Source organism: Microcebus murinus, chromosome 2 (genome assembly GCF_040939455.1).
Source record: "Microcebus murinus isolate Inina chromosome 2, M.murinus_Inina_mat1.0, whole genome shotgun sequence".
NCBI classification, from domain to species: Eukaryota; Metazoa; Chordata; class Mammalia; order Primates; family Cheirogaleidae; genus Microcebus; species Microcebus murinus.
In genome coordinates, this window is record NC_134105.1 from 43,862,229 (window position 1) to 43,884,318 (window position 22,090).

The 22,090-nt window shown below is 45.0% G+C and overlaps 1 protein-coding gene across 3 annotated transcripts in view; it reads right to left on the reverse strand.

Annotated features, from left to right (window-relative positions):
* DAB1 (DAB adaptor protein 1) overlaps positions 1-22,090 on the reverse strand; it is a 1,133,708-nt gene that overhangs the window by 41,491 nt on the left and 1,070,127 nt on the right. For all 3 annotated transcript variants that reach the window (XM_075998696.1, XM_075998701.1, XM_075998702.1), the window contains one exon: positions 16,307-16,366. In XM_075998696.1, the coding sequence (XP_075854811.1) occupies positions 16,307-16,366 (60 nt within the window). The remainder of the gene's footprint in view (positions 1-16,306; positions 16,367-22,090) is intronic.

A 22,090-nucleotide genomic window follows, 5' to 3' on the forward strand; every position in this document is an offset into this window, starting at 1 on the left:
TTCTTGTCCAGGCAGAGGTCATGAAGGACAATAATAATTGCTGCTAATACTTAGATGGAACTTCTTCTCTGTACGTATGAGATATGATTCTAAGTACTTTCATGCACTTGCTCGTTTCATTATCATGGCCAGTGTAGATACTACTGCTCTCCTCATTTTCAGAGGAGGAAAATGAGGCACAGAAGGGTTAATTAACTTGCCCATGGTCACACTGCTAGTAAATGGCAGAGCTAGGATTTTTACCAAAGTGGTTTGAGCTTTGGAATATGTGCTCATAACCATTATGCTATAGTGAGGGGAATGAAAGGTTAAGACGACCAGGGATTGAAGCCCAGGGTGAGTGGTGAAGGTTTGGGAAGGAGCAGCTGTGGTGTGCTGCTTAGGAGTCTGCCCTGCCACCATCCAACTCAATCCTCTCGGGAGGACCATGGTCCAATCATACTGCAAGGGCCTGTAATGGTAATGGTGGCAGAAGGAAGGGGACTAGAGCTTCCCAGGTGACTGTGTAAACAACAGCAAAGAAATAGCCAAAGAGAAAAGGCTATGAGATTTAAAAATAAAGAAAAGGCGGGGACCTGAGTATTGGGCTGACAGCATGCAACGGTGGGAAAGAAGAAAAATACTGGAGATAGAGACAGCAATGCTGCCAACCTGCTGGAGAGGAGCATAGTGACATGCTGACGGAACTCTGTGATAGGCTGGAAAATGGGAAGTGGGGAAGGGGAAAAGTGTTGTGAAAAGTGAGAGTGAATGTCACTCTAACAGGAGATATTCTTTCTGCATAAGTAGCGATGCAAGGGATTTCACAATTAGACTTTATTTTCCTCTCTTGTTAGCATCTCGACCTCAATCTTCTTATCTATAAAATGGAGAAAATAACAGTTGTCATGTTAATTAAACTAGATAGATTTCATTGAGGAGGAGACTCAGTTGGGGGAGCTTTGTAAATCTCCCTTTGTATAAAAATTGATGCACGTCTACGAAAACATATCTATAGGGTCTGGGCCCAGGAAGTTGTGTTTTCAAAAGTGTCACAAATGACTGTTATACAATGCCGTCTTTAGAGTCACTGAACGAGATACAGCTTGTCAAGCACCCAGCATGCTACCTGGCCCCTACCCTAGCAAGCACTCAGCATTGTTAGATTCTTGCCTCCTTTCTGTTTTTTTTTGTTTGTTTTTTTTTTTGAGACAGAGTCTCACTCTGTTGCCCGGGTAGAGTGCTGTGGCATCAGCCCAGCTTACAGCAACCTCAAACTCCTAGACTCAAGCGATTCTCCTGCCTCAGCCTCCCGAGTAGCTGGGACTACAGGCACACTCCAGCATGCCCGGCTAATTTTTTCTATATATTTTTGGTTGGCCAATTAATTTCTTTCTATTTTTGGTAGAGACGGGGTCTCACTCTTGCTCAGGCTGGTTTTGAACTCCTGACCTTGAGCGATTCGCCTGCCTCGGCTTCCCAGAGTGCTAGGATTGCAAGCATGAACCACTGTGCATGGCCTCTTGCCTCCTTTCTAACTCACTGGAAAAACAAGTTTTGCATTCTTCATGTTGGGACTGTCACCAATATATAATTTTCTTATTCCCTGTGACTTCATTTAGCTCTTGCTCTTTTTTTTTTTTTTTTAACTAGACTTTGTTCATTATTCTTCTGCAACTACTAATAATGGCAGTTAGGGAGAAAGAAAAAAACCTCAACATGATGATTTATCCAGAAAAGCTGAATTACTATACCAAGAGAGAATGATGTCAGCATCAATGGATATTTATGGGGACAGTGTACATTATAGTTCTGCTCGTTAGAGATGCTGTAGTTAAGGTTCTGTGAATGTTAATGATCTGTATTAGAGGAATAATGACAGACTCATGGCAGCAGCAGTTAATAGATGCCCTGGATCACATTTTCTTACCATGTAACAGATCTCTAAGTAATCTGATATATGCCTATTGAAGCAGCAAGCATGCATCAGGACACCTGTGTCTTGGAGGTAGTACTAGGCCTGCTTCGGTGCAGGTAGCACTACTGGTACAGAATTTCAGGGACAGAATAGATAGAAGCCTCCTGCCTTTGTCTCACATGTTCAGGTCTTAGAGGCAGCTTGGCCCAGTAGGAAGAACATTCACTGGCTTTGGGGAGGGTGATACTAGTTCCTGGTTTGCCTAAGACTGCTCTTATTTGTGGCTATTGTCCTGACATAACTGTTAATAGCAAATCCCTTTTCACTTTCAAAAGTGCCCCAGTTTGGATGATAAACTAGGTCACCCTGGTTTTAGGGTTAGAGAGAGGTAGATTAGATTCTTAGTTACCCTCGTCCAGCTGCATTGATTTAACTCCCCTGGTCTTCAGTATCTCTTATGGTAGAGAAGAGACCTACTTCTTAAAGCAGTTTCGGAGAATCTTAAAATAGCAGATTAAGTGCCTAGTGCAGTCTCTTGCTTGGTGGGGTGCTCAATGTTTTCTGGTTACAATTGTTTGTTATCCCTGCCTGTTAAGGACTGAATGCTTGTGTCTCCCCCAAATTCATATGCTAAAGCCCTAACTCCCAATGTGATGGTACCTGGAGATGGGGCCTTCGGGAGGTAGTTAGGGTTAGATTGGATCCTAAGGATGGTGTCCTCATGATAGGACTAGTGGCCTTATAAGAAGCAGAGGCTCACTCTCTCACTCCCCCCAGCCCCCGCCCCCTGCATGCACATACTGAGGAAGGGTCATGTGAAAATGTCATGAGAAGTTGATGGTCGACAACCCCAGGAGAGAGCTGTCACCAGGAACAGCGGCAGCCAGCACCTTAATCTTGGACTTCACAGCCTCCAGCACTGTGGGAAAATTAATTTCTGTTGTTTGAGCCATCAGTCTGTTTTTCAATGCTGTTGTCATAGTAGCCCAAGAGGATTAATACATGGTCCCACAGCTACGGTGCACTGCCTGTGGGTCAAGCCCCCTCTCGGGCTCAAGTTGAACATGAGCTTGTTGACATTGCTGTTTGGCCATGGAAGACTGAGAGACTCCAGCCCCATGCTCCGTAGACCAGTCTTACTCCCACCGGTAACTAAAATCACCCTCGTGGCTGGGCCAGGCCTTACTCATCCTCGTATCTCTTGAAGCACTTGGTATAGTCTTTCGTGTATATAATAGCTCATGACAATGATTATGGCTAACGTTTACTGAGTACTTACTATGTGCTAGGTGCTTTTATAAATGTCTTCCATGCATTGCCTTCTCTGGTCCTCAAAATAACTCTAAGGTAGGTACCACAGTTGTTATCATTACACAGGTGAACACACCAAAGCGTAAAGGAGTTTAAATAACCAACCCAGGGTCACACAGCTGGTAAGGGAAGAAGAAAAAATTCAAGCCCAATTATTCAGGCTGCACAGCTCCCTCTCAGCTGAATACCCTGTTGCCTGCCCATCACTGAGCACCTACTATATGCCAGATGCCATAGCAATTCCATCTCTTCTCTTATTTAAACTGTACAATAACCCAGGGAAGTAGCTCTCCCCATCTTGTCAGCTGGTCATTAAGAACACAAAACACAAAACAATTTGCTTCAAGTCAAAAAACTAAGAAGTATAAGGTTCTGACTTTAAATTTCATGCTCTTTCTGTTGTTTTACAGCCTCCCAAAGAATAGGCTCCCAATCTGTGTTCATGAATTACACTATAGCATAACAAATTCTCAGGTGGCAAATAAGCTGAAGGATGCCCTCAACTGACCACCTCAATTCTCCCACTCATGTCGTTAACTAGTGGGGTCCTTTGGACAGTGGTTTTCATACTATCCTCTTTTGATCTCTTGCCTTCCAGAACCTTCTATCCTTCAGGATGAATAGTAGGGAGGACGTCCTGGGGGCAGGTCTTGAGGCTGCAACCCAGCTTAAGCCACATCACCACTTCTATCTGTTTATATAGCAGGCTACCAGGCATGCTTCGTTTGCATAAAGGATCCTGGGTTTTAGAGAGAATTTGAAGAGTGTACCGCCAGGGACCATGGCCTGCATTTTAGCAGAGGAATGGAGTGGTCGTTGTTTTACCCAGACTCGATTTTCTCCAACACACAACTGAGCAAGCAAGACACCAGGCGCCCGCATATGCAACCACTTATCCCCTTCCCCACGTGCATTCGTGAAAAACAAGTTTCCGGAATGATTGAACAGCGAGCCTTCTACAGCTCTGCTTCACTCCATTCATGACAGGCCAGTTTTTCAACTTTGGAAGGAAGAGCCAGGTATCATTCTGTGTGATAATGTGACACAACCCAAATGTGAGCCCTGGACTGAGAACACAGAAGAAGATGAAAGGGATTATTGCTGTCCTTGGCGAGAACCTGAAGACAGCAGGTGGAAAGGCTGAGGTGCAAATGCTTTTAGAAGTTGAGACATGAAGGTGCATGTATGTAAATGACAGAGCCCACAGGGAGAAGACAGGGCTCTTGGTCCAGGCCACCTGGTCACCTGATCTCCCACGCTTGTCACCTTAGAGGGAGCTCAGACTCCACGTTTGTCTCATCTGCCCCGGCCGTCCACTCACATGTGCCTCACTCTTTCATCTGCACCACCCCTAGTCCACAGTCGTCCTCACTGGCTGTCTCGACTCTGTGCTGTATGGCAGGGGCTGGCCGCTGTCAACTACACTGCCCGGGCGTCCTTGCCAACACACTCCACGCAGGGTTGCTCAACAGGAGCAGTGGTTGGAGACTGGATGGCCGGAAGAGAGAAGCAGTGAATTTCTTCCCCGCTCTCTTCAGATGATATTTCTGGCAGTGGCTCAGTCTCCTGTGTGGGTTGAGCTTCCACCAAACAGCCCCTCTCTCTGTGGTCCTGGAGCCTGCTGGCCGTCCCAGCTCCAGAGCTCTGCTAACACCATCTCTTCCCCTGGTCCTTGCAGCCCCAGGGATAGTAGCCACTTCTGACCATGACTAACCTTGCCCCGCTGTGCCCTGTCAGGCTTTTCTGCTCTTCCAACACATTTCTAACTTGCTCTTCACATTAAATTCCCTCTATTAAACTACCTGGCATGGGCTCTGTTTTCCTGACTCTATCCTGATGGATACACTTAGGTAATTCCATTAGGTTCTTAATGGTTTCCGCACCTGCCAAGCCACCTGTCACAGGCTACCAGAGGGACACAGAGAAATGCAACTCTAATAGTGTCACTCTACCCCCTGAAAGCCTCCGTGCCTTCCTCATGGCTCCAGCTTCTCAGCGCCACATTCCTGGCTCGCTGGGGCCAGCTTCCCTCGCATCCTTACCTACTGTCCCCAAGGAAGGCATCCTGTGTCCTGCCACCTCAGGCCACTCATCAGCCCCTGGGATGTATCAGCCTTTCAATGCCTCTAAACGTTTGGCTGCCTCTTCCAGAATACCACCCCACCCTTTCTTTAGGACCAGCACGAACTCTCGCCATCTTTTAAGACTGTAACTGTATCTATCCCCTGGGTGAAGACCTCACTAAACTCCTCAGGCAAAGTTTACCACCTTCCCTTTATGCTCCCATAGCGTCTCGCTCACAGCCTCCCACAGCCTTGATTATACAAATCATAACTCCTTTTGTCTGTCTGTCTGTCTTCTTAGACCATGAATTCTCAAGCACCCTATCTTATTTATCTTTATATCCCTATGAACACTTTCTGGTAAGAGGTTCTTAGTAAATGTTTGCCCAATGGATGGATGGATGAATGAATGTATGAATAGAAATTGTAAGGAAACTCAAGGAGCTCTGAGAAAGAATTGCCCTAGCAATTGGAGCTCTGGAATTACCTGTCCCATGCAGGTATGTGGGCTGAAGCCCAATAGTGAGGCACCTTCACCCATGCCTATCAGAAATGTTCTTGAGGGATTCTTGCATGGAGGGTGGGGTAAAACCCAATGACCTCTTTTTAATGTTCCAACTAAGACTTTAGGAATCCAGGATCCTATGTCAGGACAATTCTTGTTAAGTATAGCTAAAAGGAAGCTCACCTAAGAAACACCAAAGGGGCGACCTTCTAGTTCATTTGTGGGAAAATATAGATCCAGATTCCCCTCTCACTTCCATATGACCTTCTCTTGTATGACATCTATGTTAACTGCATTGCAATAATTATAATTTCTCTACAATGTGGTGCTTAATGAGGAAGTGAAACTGACAAATGTTCAGACTAGATTTAATCCAATTATACATCTTGATCCAGATTTCAAACTGAAGGAAAAACCAACTGCTGAATTGTGAATGAAAATTTATTTGCCATAAAAGATGGGAGTTGCGGGGGAAGTAGGGAATAGTTGTCCACAGAATTATTGCAATTCTTCACATTAATGGATTGATTCTTCCTGAATTTGCAGCAGAGAAATGAAATTAAATCTAAGGCAAGGACAGTCACCCAAGTACTGACTGTGGAGGGACAGGGGTCTCAGATGGAAACACACAGAGTGTGTGGAGGATGGGAAGCAGGGTGGCAAAGAGAGAATCTGTCTGAGCTTCAGAGGTGGCTGGCTTTCAATGAGGTTTATTCTTTGAGGTTCACAAACATTTCTTCAACATCCAGGATGAAGAAAGAAGTGTGCCAGGCAGAGTGAGGCTTCAGGAATGACTCAGACATGAGCATACCTGCTTGGAACTTGGTCTAAAGGAGAGAAGTGTTCATGGCCAACCAAGTTGAGTGCTGGGCTTCCTGGGGTGTGGGTACAAAGACCCTAGAGACAGTAAGCGGTGGAAGATGCAACCTGAGGTCCCAGTGTTGATTCGGATTAGGGTGAGGGTGAGGAGATGGAGGGCTTTGCATTTTCTTTAATCATAAACTCAGTACATTTTAGGGGAAATTTTATGGGTGCCTGAGTCAGAACCATCTAGGGTTTAAATTCTGGCTCTGCTGGTTACTAGCTTTGTGATTGTGGGTGAGTTATAAGACCTGTTAGAGCCTCAGTTTCTTTATATGTAAATGGCATCTACCTCCTAGAATCGTGATTACTGAGAGAGAGAGAAGCTGAATCCAGAGCCTAGGCTGTCCATGGCATACAGCAGATGCTCAATAAATCCAACTACTTTTTCCATAGCTAAATTAGCTTTAGATTCTTCGCACATAGTTAGTGGCTTGGCATGATAAAACAAAGAAACCGAATCGAAAGCTGAGACATCATATCCAATCATCGGGATTTTATCAGTTTCTCCCAGGGTGGTCCCTTTTCAGGACACCCCAGAGAGATCTAGAGTTCTGATTTCAAGCTCTCCAGAAGGAAACTGGGAAAGAACAGATCGTTTTTAGGCACCTACTCTGCAGCCAATGCTTGCTCACTGAGGCGACTTGATTATGATACCTGATGTCTTTGCATCCAAAGCACTAAGTTCACAAGGCAGCACCAGAACTTATTGCTTGCTGTGCATGTCAGAGTGGGCTACTTAGAAGTCAAGGTGAGAATGGGCCTCTGGGGTATCCAATGCAGCGGATGAGATATTGGGAGCAAGAAGACAAGGTAAATACTGACTTATAATAGTGACCATGGGGCAAACAGAACGTGAGAGTAGATGAAAAATTCCTAGGTTTACTAGGGCAGTTCCATTCACAACGTGGGAATCCCTTCTAGAACCATTCGTCTGTTGCTTGAATACTCTGAGGGTCATAGAGCAGCTCACTACTCTGCGGGGCTGTCCTTTCCTCTGAACATCAGCTCAGACGATCTGGAATTTCTCTCTTATGTTGAGCCCAGATCTTCTCCTTCCTCTCCTACAACTGTGCCTTTGCCCTTAGTCATAAAACAGGCCACAAAATAACTGAACAAAACCAATCCATACCATCCCTAGGTCTTCTCTTCCTCGGGGTTTCATAAAAGCACCCCCCCCACCCTCTTTGCAGAAAGTGATTTCCACACACACTGCCTTGGGAGCTCACAGAGGCCCCAGATGTCAGCAGAGGATGGTCGTCATTTCGTTGTGCAGATGAGGAAGATGAATCTTAGAAAGCTAAAGTGATCAACAAAGATCACACCCAAAGTGAGGAAAGAAACTTGGCGGGGGGCGGGGGTAGCAGTCTGACCATTGCTTTCAGTTTCTCCATCCACGTTTCATCAAAAGGAAACTGGTGTGGAATCCAACTTTCCAATTTGACTATCTGCTTCCTTCCTATCTACTATTATGCCAATCTCTGTTCTAAAGGCCAAAAACATTTCTGTTACAACCCACTGATGAGCTATTACCCATAACTAGAAAGTCTTCTATGCCTAATGCAAGTATATACAAGGCTTTTACATCGGGCAATTATAAGGTGAAGGATGAAAGATCTTTTCCAGCCACAAGAGTATTACACGGGGGACGAGGAGAGGGGAGAAGAAAAGCGCTTAGTCCCTCTCATGTGAAGAGGGACATGCATCATGCTACGGTTGAGGACTGAGCTGTAGAAACAGTTGTCTGTGAAGGTCAAGTTGCACCAAGGCCAGTGTCGTGGGGCACACGTGGTAGGGTCTGATGCAGGCACTCGAGCAGGGTGTGAGTGCACTGCTGTACTTGTGGTCCCACTGCGGGACTAGGATCATGTTCAAAGGCTAAGAGAGTGCAAAAAGCACTGAATAATGAATGCAGCAATGGGATGCTGAGCAGACACCTTCCTCTCTGCTCGGGAACGGGCATTTTTGACAGTCACAAGAAGCTAGGATATGTGCCTGAAGAACACGCCCAGCATTAGCAGCCGGCAGAAGCAAATGCCACCTGTGTTCTCCCCTCTCCTTGAGATGGAAACTGATAGTACATTAACCAGCTCTGAGTGCTGCTGAGCGGAGGTCTCAGGAGTGAGAAAGACCTCAACGATCTACCTAGACGGTGATTCCATTTCTCCTTTGCTTGTTCAAATCCTGCTCATCCTTCAAGGCTTTGCTCAAGTTATATCCTCTTTCTGGAAACCTCCCTGTCTTTTCAGCCAGTTAACATGTCCTGCCAGCAAGCATCTGTGTCATTGGCTTTCAGAGACCCTGACATAAATGTGAACCCATGTATTTAAGATCACAAGAGAAATCAGCTCTGTGCCAAGCTTCCAGCTGCATTGACCAGGACAAGAGATGGGAAATGTGCATTTCTAGGAGTGAGATTAAGCCTAATCTTGTTCCTAAGAAAGGGTGGAGGGGAGCATAGCACGACCCTGAGGACACATCTGCTAAAAGGAGGGGACATCGCAGGTCCAGATTCAAATAAGCAAAAAAGAGCATCCAAAAGAAGAAGAAAGGGATCATAAGCACAGCTGAGTACCCTGGGTTGATGGGCCAAGGATGAGTGAATACCAGGGCAAGGGTGAGTGAATACGAGGAAGGTGAGTAAAGAGAGGGGACCAGCTTTCCATCCTTACCTAGGCCTTGGTTAATCAAAACAAAACTGTGCTCCCACAAGTTGATGCGCTGATGTGGAGAGACCATTAAGAAACACAACTAATTCTAACTTCTGCTGCCCTAAAACTCTGCAATGCCCTGATAGTTCACACTCGCCACGTACTGAGGGTATCTCTACCAATGGACGAATGTCGATGAGCCACTAGGTGAGGACCTAGGACAGAGGTTGAGGGATCTCATGGGCTTCGAGGCTGACAAAAATGTACACCTGCACACGTGGTCCCCCACCCTGCCCCGGGGAGAGGGCCCACCATTAAAATCTCAGAGATTGGAAACCCACAGAAGCGTGACCCTAGAGACACTGATGATTAAAAGTGAATCCTATCCTCTAAAAGCTCACAGAAAAGCAGAGGAAAGAAACGGAACAATAGCCCACAGCCATTGAATTCTCACGGCCCTAAGCACTAGGCTAATTGTTGATCACATATTTTAGCTCATCTTAGTCTTTACAAAAAACTGTAAGGTAGGTGCCACCATCAACTCCAGTTTCCAGATGAGGAAACTGAGACTTAGGGAGACTAACTGAAGTAACAGAGCCACAAGGCTAGGAAATGGTGAAGCTGGGACTCAGGTTCAAGTTGTTCTGATGCCAAAGCCTGTACTTTCAAACACTAGAAAATACTGTTCCCTGGCAACCACAATAAAATGTGTTAGAAGTTCAGCAGAAGTAGATTCAAAAGAGCAATGTCCCTTGGGATTCAAGGAAAGCTAAAGAGAAATTAACATCTTAAGTGGATCTTGGATATTGAACCAAGGAAAAGTTCAGCACAAGTATTAGAGTGGGAGGGAAGGATGGAGAGAGTGGGTGGTGAGAGAAAGGAGGGGCACCTGAGGGTCTGACATCACCAAAGCTATTCCCAGGGAAAAGATTCAAGGGATGAAGGTCATGGACTTGGGAGTCCAGGTGACCACAATGGCTGTCCAATAGAATGGTGACATCTCCCCAGATAATGGCCAAAAGTAGGGAAGGCAACAAAGAAGAAAACAGTGGGGTCAAAAAAGAAAGTGTATGCCATAATTCAGTAGTGACTTTATGCACAGACTGCAGCAGACTGACTGCATGATGGCTCACAGTTCATCACCTCTCCATAGATTCACGCCCTTCTGCAATGAAACTTTGCAGCAGTTCCCACCAAGGGGTAGACTTTCTTCTCCACCTCCTGAATCTGGGGCAGCCTTATGAATTGCTTTGGCTAAAGAGTGTTGCAGACGTGATAAACCTAGGCCTCCAAGAGGTTTTCTGTGCCTCTGGGAACCTGGCCACTGCTCTGTGACCAAGACCAGGTTAACCTGCTAAAGGAGCAGCCACTATGTGGAAGAGAATCCTCCTGCACCATCTGAAGCCATGCGGGACCACTCCACAGCCAGCCAACCACAAGCACAGGAGCGAGCTGAGTGAATACTGGCAGAGTCGCCTGCCTGACCCCCACATGATTACACACGTTAGTCACAGAGCCCAGGGAAAAGCAGAGCCACCAGAAGAACCATGCGGCTGACCCTTAGATGTGTGAGCAATAACAAATGCTGTTGTTTTAAGTCACTGAGTTTTGAGGTGGATTGTTTTGTATCACACGCACACACGTGCAGACACAGGTATGCACACACACACACACCTCTTTTTTTAACAAGTCTCTAATGGAATAATTCTCAAACTGAGATGTATAAGAAGTATGAAAAGAGTTTTTCGATCAAAGAAAACTGAGAAATATTCAATTTATATAATATATTCATATACTCACAATATATTCATAGTGTATATTCACATATATACTACATTCATAGTACATGTTAATGTATTAAAGGATCTGAGAGTCTTAAAGAATTAATTTTTGCATTCACCTGTGACCATGTGGCTAGCCAATGTTCCTTGAAACATCAGTTTGAGGGTGGAAGGCACTATGTTTTTGTTTCTTACTGCTCACGACACAGAGAAGCCTCAGGAGCCAACACGGGGCCAGTATGATGGTGATGAGATGGAATGTAGGTCCTTTCTTTTACCTCTATTATCTATTACCTTGCTATGGAAAATTTTGATTTTTATAAAGAAAGTCTGCAGTTGAGCATAGTTTGAGAAATGGACTATGTAATTGCTGTCTCTAATTTTACACTGAGACAAGGCAAGAGGTAGAACCGATCACACTCTTAACATGCAAAAAATTATAGTGGTTTTCAGACAAACATCTGGCAAAGTCATTGGGCCCAAATCCTTTCCCCACCCTTCTGTGTGACATACAAATAGTTCTAGGGGTTTCTAGGCAGAAAAATTATGCTGATTCTGAATTCTGTCAGATTGTGTCCCTAATATGTTATAGTGAACAGGCCCCACTTAAAGAAAATTAAAGAGCTTTGATGACTCTGAATTCTTTTCACAGGGCCCCTGCAGGAAAGTTTAACCCAAGGGAGGAAAAAAGAATCCCCAATCCAAACTAGCCTTGCCAAGCAAGCAAAATGTTTTGGCGTTGACGGATGCAGTTCCTGATGTGGGAGGGGAGTGAACACAGGTGCGTGCTGTGTATGTTTGTATTTAGAAGGCCACCTGTCAGCTTGGTGAGCCAAGCTATCAGGAAAAAAACCCCACATATTTATGGAGATTGGAGGTGGAATAGGGCAAGAGCGTTGAACACAAAGTGCAATGAGGTGCCAGGTAAGGGGCTTCTTTGAAAACAAAGACTCTTAGTTTGACACAATGTCTTTGGACCCAGAAGGAAAAAGAACCTAATTGTCTAATAATAGATGAGCTTTTGGTCTAAGGGCGTTCATTTCTTTCTTTATTCTTCATGCACTCATTCACTTGTTCATTTATTTTTTTGTGCATTCATCCGCTCACTCATTCATTTACTGCTTGAGCAGCTACCCTGTGACAGTGCTCACTGGTGATCAGGACATGAAATGATAGGACTCCTGACTTCAACGGACTCATAATTCAGGAGATATGGAGAAGTGACCACTCTTGGTGAGCAAGTCAATGCAAGAAACATCATTGTCCATTAACTGCTGATGCATATTACTGAGTGACTACTGTTATTAATCTATTTAAACTCTTAGAACTGATTGAATTTGGTTTTCCTATTGCCATTATGTAGTGGAGAAGACTAAAGATTGAATAGAGCAAAGGATTCACTCAAGATCATAAAGCCAGTAATGAAGTCAGGATTTGAACTCAGATCTCTTTCACAACATGGGTTACTACCCCAGTCTTCAATGACAACTAGGTTTTAGGTACTGGCTATGTGCTAAGATTACAAAGCTGCATGAGATAGGATTTCAGCCAAGGTTTTTGAGGAACTCAAAGTCAATGGCTCACATGGATATGTTAAGAGACAAAGACAATCCATTATGATCATTGCAAAGACAGGGAGGAAGGTACCCCAGAGGGATTATAACCTGTTTAGGGTAAAGAAGGCTTTCCAAAGAGGGTATGTAATCACCTAGCATGGTGGACAGTCCTCAGCTCAGTGGTAACTATCTGCTGGAGCACTGCTTGTAACAGCAACACATGGAAACGTTCTCATGTAATCTAATTCACATCCTCTGTTAAGGTTTTTTCATAAATGTCTCTAATCCTCCAAACAAAGTTATATTACTTTATTTTTACTTTACATTACTTTCTTTTTACAGATAACAACATAGAGGATCAGACATGCAAAAATTGCTTAGGGACCCCCAGGAAGTGGCCAGGTGATGGCTATGCCCAGATCTGACTCTGAACATCAGGCCACTTTTTTTGCCGCAGGTGTGTGTGTGTGTGTGTGTGTGTGTGTGTGTGTGCACGCTCGCGCGCGCGCGCTAATGGATGATTTCTCCAAGGACAGGCTGAGTCTCTTTTTTGCGCTCTCGCAGACCTGGACTGAAGGAAGAATGAACTAGGTAGAACCTAGAACCACAGGCCATTGGGCAGTTCCCTTCTTGTGAGAAACTTGTGGAAGTCCCAGAATTCCCTGCAAGCTGCTTAACATGAAGTCATTGGGTTATCTCTGGTTTATTTGTCTTCCTGAGTAAGAGGAAGGTGGTGAAGGAGCAAACAGTGGCAAGACATGAACAAACAGGAGCAGATCATGGCAAGGATTTCAGAGCACGGAGGCACCCTAGGGAGTGTGCACTCGTCAGAGAGGCAGGTCTACAGGGGGAAGCCTGGAGGGCAGGAATCCAAAGGGCAGGAAGCCAGAGCAGGAAAGGATGTGGGGTATTCACTGCCTGCCATGGTGGGAAGTTTGGGCAAGAGGAATGAATCTTGAAATACATACACTATTTTTTCCTCAAGTTACATTCAATGATCCCTCTTGTTAGATGAGAACACTAGGACTGAGGGGCAAAAAAAATAAGAAAAATCCCACAGGTAGAAAGAGGAGGAGCTCAGATTCCAATTGCATCCACCTGTCTCTCTACATCATAGCCTGAGCTTCTTACTTCCTGCTTCTCTTAGGCTCTTATACATGTTGAAAATAGCTCACAGCAAAGTTGTCATCACCATCAGTGGTTCCAGGACTCCAAGGGAACAGCTGCATGCTATTCAGCCAGCCCAGATACTTCCCAAGCAAAACTTCCAGCACGCTAAGTTCATGACTATTTTGGAATCAGAAAAACGGGAATTCCCTTTAAAAGAAACTACCAGTGATTTTCATAAATTCCTTCTACAGGATAGAGTCATTCATATTTCTTAAATGTTCCTAGAGCAGCCGTGTGGTGCTGGCTTCCACATACGGGCCCTGAGCTTGCTTCCAGTAACACAAGGGCCTCAGGGAGGTGACAGGGGTGATGGAGAAGACGTCCTGTTAAAAGAGGCATAAGAGGGTCTGGGGACACCAAGGCAGGGGTGCTCTGCTGATGCCACTCAGAGCAGAAGTCTGGACAGTCTCTCCGAGAACACAAAGCATGGAGCAAAGTCGGACGTTGGGGAAGGGCTGCCCAGAGAGTAGGAAGAGGGGTGACTCCTTCAGGAAAGTAGCACTCGGTGGGCCTGGACAAGGAGGCAGATTAGACACGTAGGCTGTGGGGCGACATTCAGGCAACCTGCCGTGGATTTTAAGCTAGGGAGCTCAGATTTTTTTTTCCCCTGGAGCTATTAAGCATGGAGATGGTGTGGCCAGAAGGGCTAATAAATTCACAAAAACCAAGGCAGCAAATGGAGCATGTTTCCTCACATATCTCAACCTGTTAGGGACAAGTGAGGCAATTCAGGCACAAATTGAATTGTAGGGAACAGTGTCATGGGGGCTGGGCCGAATTGAAACGCAAAGAGCAGGCCAGCGTCTTAGTGACAAGGGAGCTTGATGAGATGCAGAGGCCTTAGGGAGAAAAACTGCTTTTTCCCCGAGCAGCTCCACACTGACGTGGGTCCCTGGACTAGAGTTTTTGAAAAAGGACATGCATTTGGTCACGCTTTTCCATTAAAGCTAACATGCGTGGGGTTTCAGAAGTGCTATTTAGGTGGAGGATGGTGGTTTTAAGATACTGGCAGAATGGGTTAGAGAAATGGACATGCATCAGAAAGAAGTTTCACTAGGAAAAGAGGGAGGAGGGGGCAGGGAAGGGTGAGAATGGACCACAAAGACTCCCAGCTGGGAGAATACAGACTGCCAAGTCTGGAAGGGACGGGAAGCGCTCCCCGGTCCAGCTCCCCACCCGTTGTCCAAATCGCCCTGGTTGTCTTTGTGACAAGCGGCGTGCCAGGCTTTGCCCGCACAGCGCCAGTGGAGGTGAGCACACTCTCTCACCATGCCGGCTGTTCCACCCCTGGACAGCTCTGATGGTGAGGAAGGTCACGCTCACTCTGAGCTGGAATTGGCTTTCTTACAGTGCCACCCGCTGGTCTCAGTCCCAGGATTTGGCTAACACAGAACAATATAATCCCTCCTCCATACAGCGTCCTTTGGAGTCCCATCTCACATTTGTGGATTCTTTTCTCCAGGCCAAACATTTCTGGGTCCTTCAGCTGCTTCTCATGGGGCGGGGCTTCAAATGCCTTTATTAATCTTACCTTGCCACATGCGGGCATGTCTTTATGTCTCCCAGAGTGTGGGGTCCAGAACAGAGAACAGTGTCCCAGGCAGATTCATTTTAGCCTCACAACAGCTCTACCAGGGACAGAGCTGGGATTCTTGAATGCTTGGATGATGTCAAAGCCTTTTCTCTTTCCACACATCGTTGACATGAATGAGATCAATAATGGCTAAGCACCCTTTTATATTGGCTATAGCAAAGTCATATATATGTGCCCCCAGCTCAAGAGCCTTCATTGGCTCCCCAGTGCTGCCTGAATGATATGTAGATGTTGCTTCCGAGTGCCAGTTGGAGGTCTTAAATATGAGTTCTGGGCCTGGCAGTGGGTTGGGGCAATAGCACAAAACTGAGGCTTTTCCATCCTGTCTCAGGTTCCCAGGAGTCCCACTAGCCCCTGGGGTCGAGACGCATTGGACCTTGCTGGCCTGAACGCAGCATGTCTCCTGGGTTCTCTGCAGGCACGCCGCACATGGCCTTTTCCATAATGCTCTTCCCACTGGCTGAACTTACACACCCCAACAGCCCAGACCAGCCCTTCTCCTATCATCCCCTTGAAACTTCTCCACGAATTTCAAATTGGATGAGCAGCTCTTTTCCTGGAAAGAAGACACTGTACTCTACCTGACGAGGTACAGTAAAGCCTTGGCTGGAGATCTTTGCCATGGAACACCTGAGACCTCGAGTCCCTCGGACAGAGTGATTTGCACCATTCAACTCACTCCCACTCATGGGAGCAGCTCCTGATCCAGACTGGCACACCCTCCTCAGCCCTACCATGTCTGCCTTATGCCCCTGCCCTCGGGCCCACTGAGGGGTCCCCAGCATGCAGTCCCCAGCAGAGCCATACACATCGTGACATTCATTCCAGGAGAGGGGTTCCCTTCTGCAGGTTGCAGACACAATCTCAGCGTGAATACAGGCCACAGAAACCTGGCGGCAGAAGAGAGATGTACTTACACTTACAGGTTGACTTTTTGGCACATCATAAACACCTTCCTTCTTTTGGCTGGTAGGAACCTATGGAAAAATCAGATTCAGCACTGTCAAAACACTCTGGCATGCCACTTTTAAAGAACAAACCAACTAGACTTCAATGCCAAGCTGGCTACGTGTACATTAAAATGGACCCTGACATAAGTCCCAGGGGACCTGCTCTAACTGTCAAAGCATCTGCCAGGCTCCTCCCCTTAGGACAACCGGATGAGGAGAGGGGTTGGGCATCACTTAACAAATGTTTACAGGGGCCCTCTGACATTGAGCTCCTCACAGAGTCACAGAACAGAAAGCTGTAGAGACTTCAGGGATTGTGTGGCCAAAAAAATAATCCTCATTTCACTAAAGAAAAAATGATGCCCAGGGAGGTGCTATGCTTTGCCCAAAGTGATTAAGAACAGTTTATAGCTGAGCTTAAACTGCTTATCACTAAGTCTGAGATTCAGGCTATTTAAAATATAGCAAACATCAAGATCCTAGTACAAAGTACAGCTTCTGTTGGGGTCACGTATAAGCCATCTGATAATTACCAAAGGTTTTCATTCAAGAATAGAGCCCATAGTGGCATGGAAAGAATGGGGCTAGGCTCCAGGTCTTGGCTGCTTTTATCTGCACCTTCCTCTCTTCCCTTACTCATCCACTTGGTCTTCCTGGGCCACATGCTAACTGTGACTGAGGAGGTCACTCAGCTCCTCTGGGCTTCACTAGTACCAGCTCTGCCTCTTACTTAGGTTATGGTAAGAACCAAATGAGAAAATGGATAGTAGATAAACAAAAACTATTAGGTACAATACTGTAATGTGCTCGAATAACTTTTTAGTCACTGACACATTATGTAAGTATGTATATGAACATATTTTAGGATATTAACCATGGTGGATACATTGAATACTTTTCTAATGAGTCAATCAAAGGCTCTGCAGTCTACTCTAGATTGGCAGCACTTCTTAGTTTTCCTTACCCAGCAACTGCCACAGCTTAGCTCACACCTCCACTGCAGGGACCAGCCAGCAGTGGCTTTATAATGGTCTGATGACATGTCTTTCTTTCCATCAGATTGGGAGCTCTTTAAGAGCAGGCATAGTGCCTAACACCCTACCCTGTAGGCACTGATTAAATGTCTGCTGGGTAAATGTACCGTAGAGGAATGTTGGGAATAATAAAGAAAAAGAAAAAGTATACGTTAGGTTTGGAGCATACCGTTCTTCTAGAAGAAGTAAGAATTTGAGCATATCCTTTGAGTTCCTTTGTCATTTTCATTCTCATTTAACTTTAAATGCTTATAATGATCCTAAGAAGTTGCTCCTGGCTCTCCACTTTAAATAGCAGAAAGTGAGGCTCAGAGATGCTAGGGACTTTGCCCAGAGCCTCAAAGCTGGTAAGTGATCAGGTTCAAACTTAGCTCTTTCTGGCTACTGAACAAGACATTTATCATTAACAGCATCAGCTAACCTGGACCGAGTGCTTTCGATGTGCCAGGCTTTGTTGTCAACATTTGTGTTTTATACACATTCTCATGCAATCCCCAGGACAGGCCTAACAGGTAAGAACTACAATTGTCCTCATGTTGAAGAGGAGGAAAACTGATGCTTGGAGAGGGTCCTGGAGTGAGTAGGAAAGCCACAAATTTGAGCCCGGGATAGTTTGCCATTTGACTGCTACGCGATACAGACAGCTGTTTCAGGTGTGCCTTTTTCTTTGCCATCACATCCTATATTCCCAGAAGCTCAGGCACACTCTTGCAGAAAACAGCACTATGAGTTGCTCTTGCAAGCCTCAGTGTGCGGGTAGCCAGTGAAGAATGTCATTTCTTTGCTCCTGATAACCAAGCTCCATCTAAAAGGAATCTGAGAATGCCGACAGAGTCCTTCGTAATGAGGGCCAATAAATTACCACCCCTCACTTTTGTTTTTACTAGCTCACCCTTTACTGAGCAAAATGAAGAGCATTCTGTTCCCTGTAATTCACTGCTCACTACGGGCCCTTAGCACAGTTGAACCGCAGCTGCCTCAATTATCCCCGCAAATGCAGGAGGAGCGCTGGAATGGATAAACCTAAACTGTGCGTAATTGAAAATGCTTTTCTACTGGGCTCTCCCATGGGTGAGATATCAACCTGCCTTTTTGTCCATTAAGATTTATCTCAGCTGGGACATCTTCTTGGAAGCCTTGTCCGACTCTCTAGATCTGATTGGGAGCCTTCCTCTGTACTCTGGTAACCTCCGATGCGTCCTTTCATTAAAAAAATATAAGTTACCAAGTACCTATTATGAACTGTGCGCTGTGCTTTTCCTGGGACAATGATGGTGAACAAGCTGGATATGGCCCCTGATTTAACAGAGCTCCTGGTCTTACTGGGGGAGATGGAGAAGTAATCAGGCTTCTTAAACAGAGTTGAAATGTGCTTTGTCTTATCGTGGGAGTGATCGCACCACACTTAGGTCTGTAGTCCCACGGCTCTGTAAGTTTGCTGAGGGCGGGGTGGGTATTTTATTATCATTGTGCACCCATCTGTCAATCTTGGTGAAACAAAAAAAATGTCTAGTCATCAAACATTCACTGCATGAGTGCAAAGTTCCGTGGTCCTGACGCTCATCTCTGCCTAGCTGGTTCACTCCATCTAAACAGACCATTTCAACAACACAACGTTGGAAAGAGATAAAAGTTTCTGAAAGGAACCAGAAGACTGGTTCCTAATTCTGGCTCTGCCACAGGCTGTGACTGAGAGAGGTCACTTGACTCTCTGAACCTCAGTTTCCTCATCTGGATGTCCTGAGCATCTAGGGGGTCGTCTGTAAACTCCTGAAGGTGGGGACCATGCCATTGTCATTATTACATTCCCATGTGTAGGGGACATGTGAGGTGCTCTATAAATATTTAATAATTGCTTTCTGAATGAGCACACTAATAGATGTTAAATTGCTCCAAAAGCTATATATTCAGTACTGTACATACAGAAGGCTCTTCTATTTCAGCAACATGCTAATTAATAGTGTGGAGAGGCAGTTCAAGGGTGTCTTGGGTGACATAGTTCTGGTGACTTATCATTTTAACCTAATGATAGTTGACACATGTAGCGTGCTTAACAATGATTTTTTGAATGAAGTTGGAAAATACCTACTTACAAAGACAAAATCTTATCTATGTAAGAAGCTTGTTAAGGTATTAAAGAACACTAGATTTAGAATCAGAGGTTCTGGCCTCTGACTCAGCACTTCAATTTAGGGAACTTGATTTTCGTATGTTTAAAATGATAGACACTGTAGCTGTTTTTCCTATCTCACCAAGTTACTGGAAGGGTCAAAATTAAGTGATGTATAAAAAAGCTTTATACTGTGAGGCTCTGTGTTGTTTTAAAAAGACAGGCTATCCCTTTTTTTTGAGGCATGCAAAGTGAAAACGAATTATTATTATTAATGCAGATGGGAAAGTGAGACTACTGATCCTTGAAAAGAGGTTAGGTTTACTCAAGAGGCTCTGCCACCCTTATGCTGGAGTTAGAAATAGGGAAGTGAGGTGAGCTTGAAGATTTCTTAGGATCTCTGACAAGATGGGGTCAGCAAGTTATATATTCTGCTTCAGTTAAAACGTCATCATAAGATACCCTATGGCGGCATCTGAAATTGATGACAGGAGGAAGTAAAGGAAACTCACATTTCTACAGAACCTACTATGGACCAACTGTTCTCCTCACTTCATATTTTCACAGCACTTCTAGGAGCAGAGAATAGATTATCGCCATTTTATTGCCCAGGACACTGAGAGACAAAAATCATGTACTTCACCAGGTCTATCTGCCTCATTTCAGAAAACAAGGCAGTGAATAAAAGCTGATATGACCCTGGGCCAAGCAGAAGTATAACAAACATTGGAAACCACTCAGGAGAAATAGCTACAGAACACGTGAAGGCCCTTAAAAAGAAAAAAGAAAAAGAAAAAAAAAAAAGAATGAGGTTCCTAATAGCAGCTACTTAAAAGCCCAGCCTTATCTTTTAGGCCCAAGAGCTTATCTCTTATTAAGTAAATTGAGCCCCAGCAGACTGGCAATGCAGGCGAAGAAAATGACCAGAGAGGCCTTTCCAATGGCAGCCAATAAAATATTCATTCCCTTAAATGGCAGCTTCCTGTTAATGATGGACAGATGGGAAGATCCTGAGGTCAGACCTGTTAAAACCAGTGTGATTTGTAGATAGTGTCTTCAAAGGCGCACAGAATATAATTGTGAAACTCAGAATCAGGGAGCTCTGTGCCGAGAACAGCCTCAGGATGTATTTATTTATTTACAGAGGTAGGGTTCTACTTCTTGCCAGCTCTGTGACCCTGGGCAAGATAACCTTATCTCTGTGAGCCTCACTCTCCTTATCTGTAAGGTGGGAATGATGATTCAAGCCATGTGGGGCCGCTGTGAGAGAGAGTAAGATATTGCAGGTAAAGCCCATTCAGAGCCAGCCCACGACGCCTGCGCACACCTGCGTGCACGCACACGCCCCATTTCTGAGTCTCGTTACCCTATAAAGCCAGACAACGTGCTTCTCTCAAGAATCAGAGTCCTGTGCTACGGCACTAGTTGCAAAGATCTGAAAAGAGCCTTGCCTGAGAGATTCTTGAGTCTCACTTGCTCATTTTACAAATGAGGCCCAGAGAGGAAAAGGAAGTCGGTTGAGTTCATGGCTGAGCTGGTACTTGTGCTATGATACTGAATCCACAACGGCCAGACTCCATGTTCTGGGACTCGGGATGACGCCTCTTCTTTACAGTCTACACATGAGCTTGTTTCATTCTCGCGATATGTACATTAGGAAGAAATTATTCCCCTGTTTTATCACTGGGAAAACTGAGTCTCGGAGACCGCAAGTGCCTTGCCCACTGCCACACAGCTTTGTGAAGGAGCCAGAACTACAACCCAGCTCTCCACCAGCCTCCTAAACCAGTTCTTTTTAGTGCACTGGGATGCCTCCCTTCCCCCTCCCTCTCCCCCACTGCAGTCTCACAGGGCTCAAAGGGAGCTCTGCCAACTTTAGCTAAGTCTGGATTCAGAAACCTCTAATACTGCAAAGCTTCCTTTTATTTAAAAGGTGCTTTCTCTTCCTAGGATGACTGGTTAATGGTTCCTTTGGCCTCATCTTCAGACACAGCAAGGTTGTGCATACTTTAAAATCTGACACTGGGGACAAAAGCAACTTTTCTTTGTAAAGATACTTTGTAAGTGATGACTTTAAACAAAGCCTCAAAGCACAACCTAACATTTGAATAGAATCCAGATGGATCCAGTGGAGAGAAATACTTAAGATTATTATTCCACAAGGCTGGTTTAAACCAAGTTATTGATAGAACTAACATTATATTTTGGTCATTTAGCATTCTATGCATTTGATAGAAATTGAAAGTATGTTTTACTTTGATTACACAAGTAATATATGCCCAAGGCAGGATAATAGACCACACAACTAAAAGAAATAAAGAAAATTAAAATCATGTATTAAATACATTAAATTTTTTCCTTCTCCCATAATGTCTACATTACAGATTAGGACTAAAATTCTAATGAGAGAAAAATTGCAGGTCACCATATCAATTTGATGGACTTCTATGCTGTAATTACTCAATGCTTTGATGGGAAACCATGGTAGAAGCTGCCTGAACCTATGTTTGAATTTTGGCTCTAAATAGTTGTATAATCCTGAGGAAGTTACTCAACTTTCCTGAGTCTCAGCTTTTCCCTTGTAAAATTGGGATCAAAATACGTACT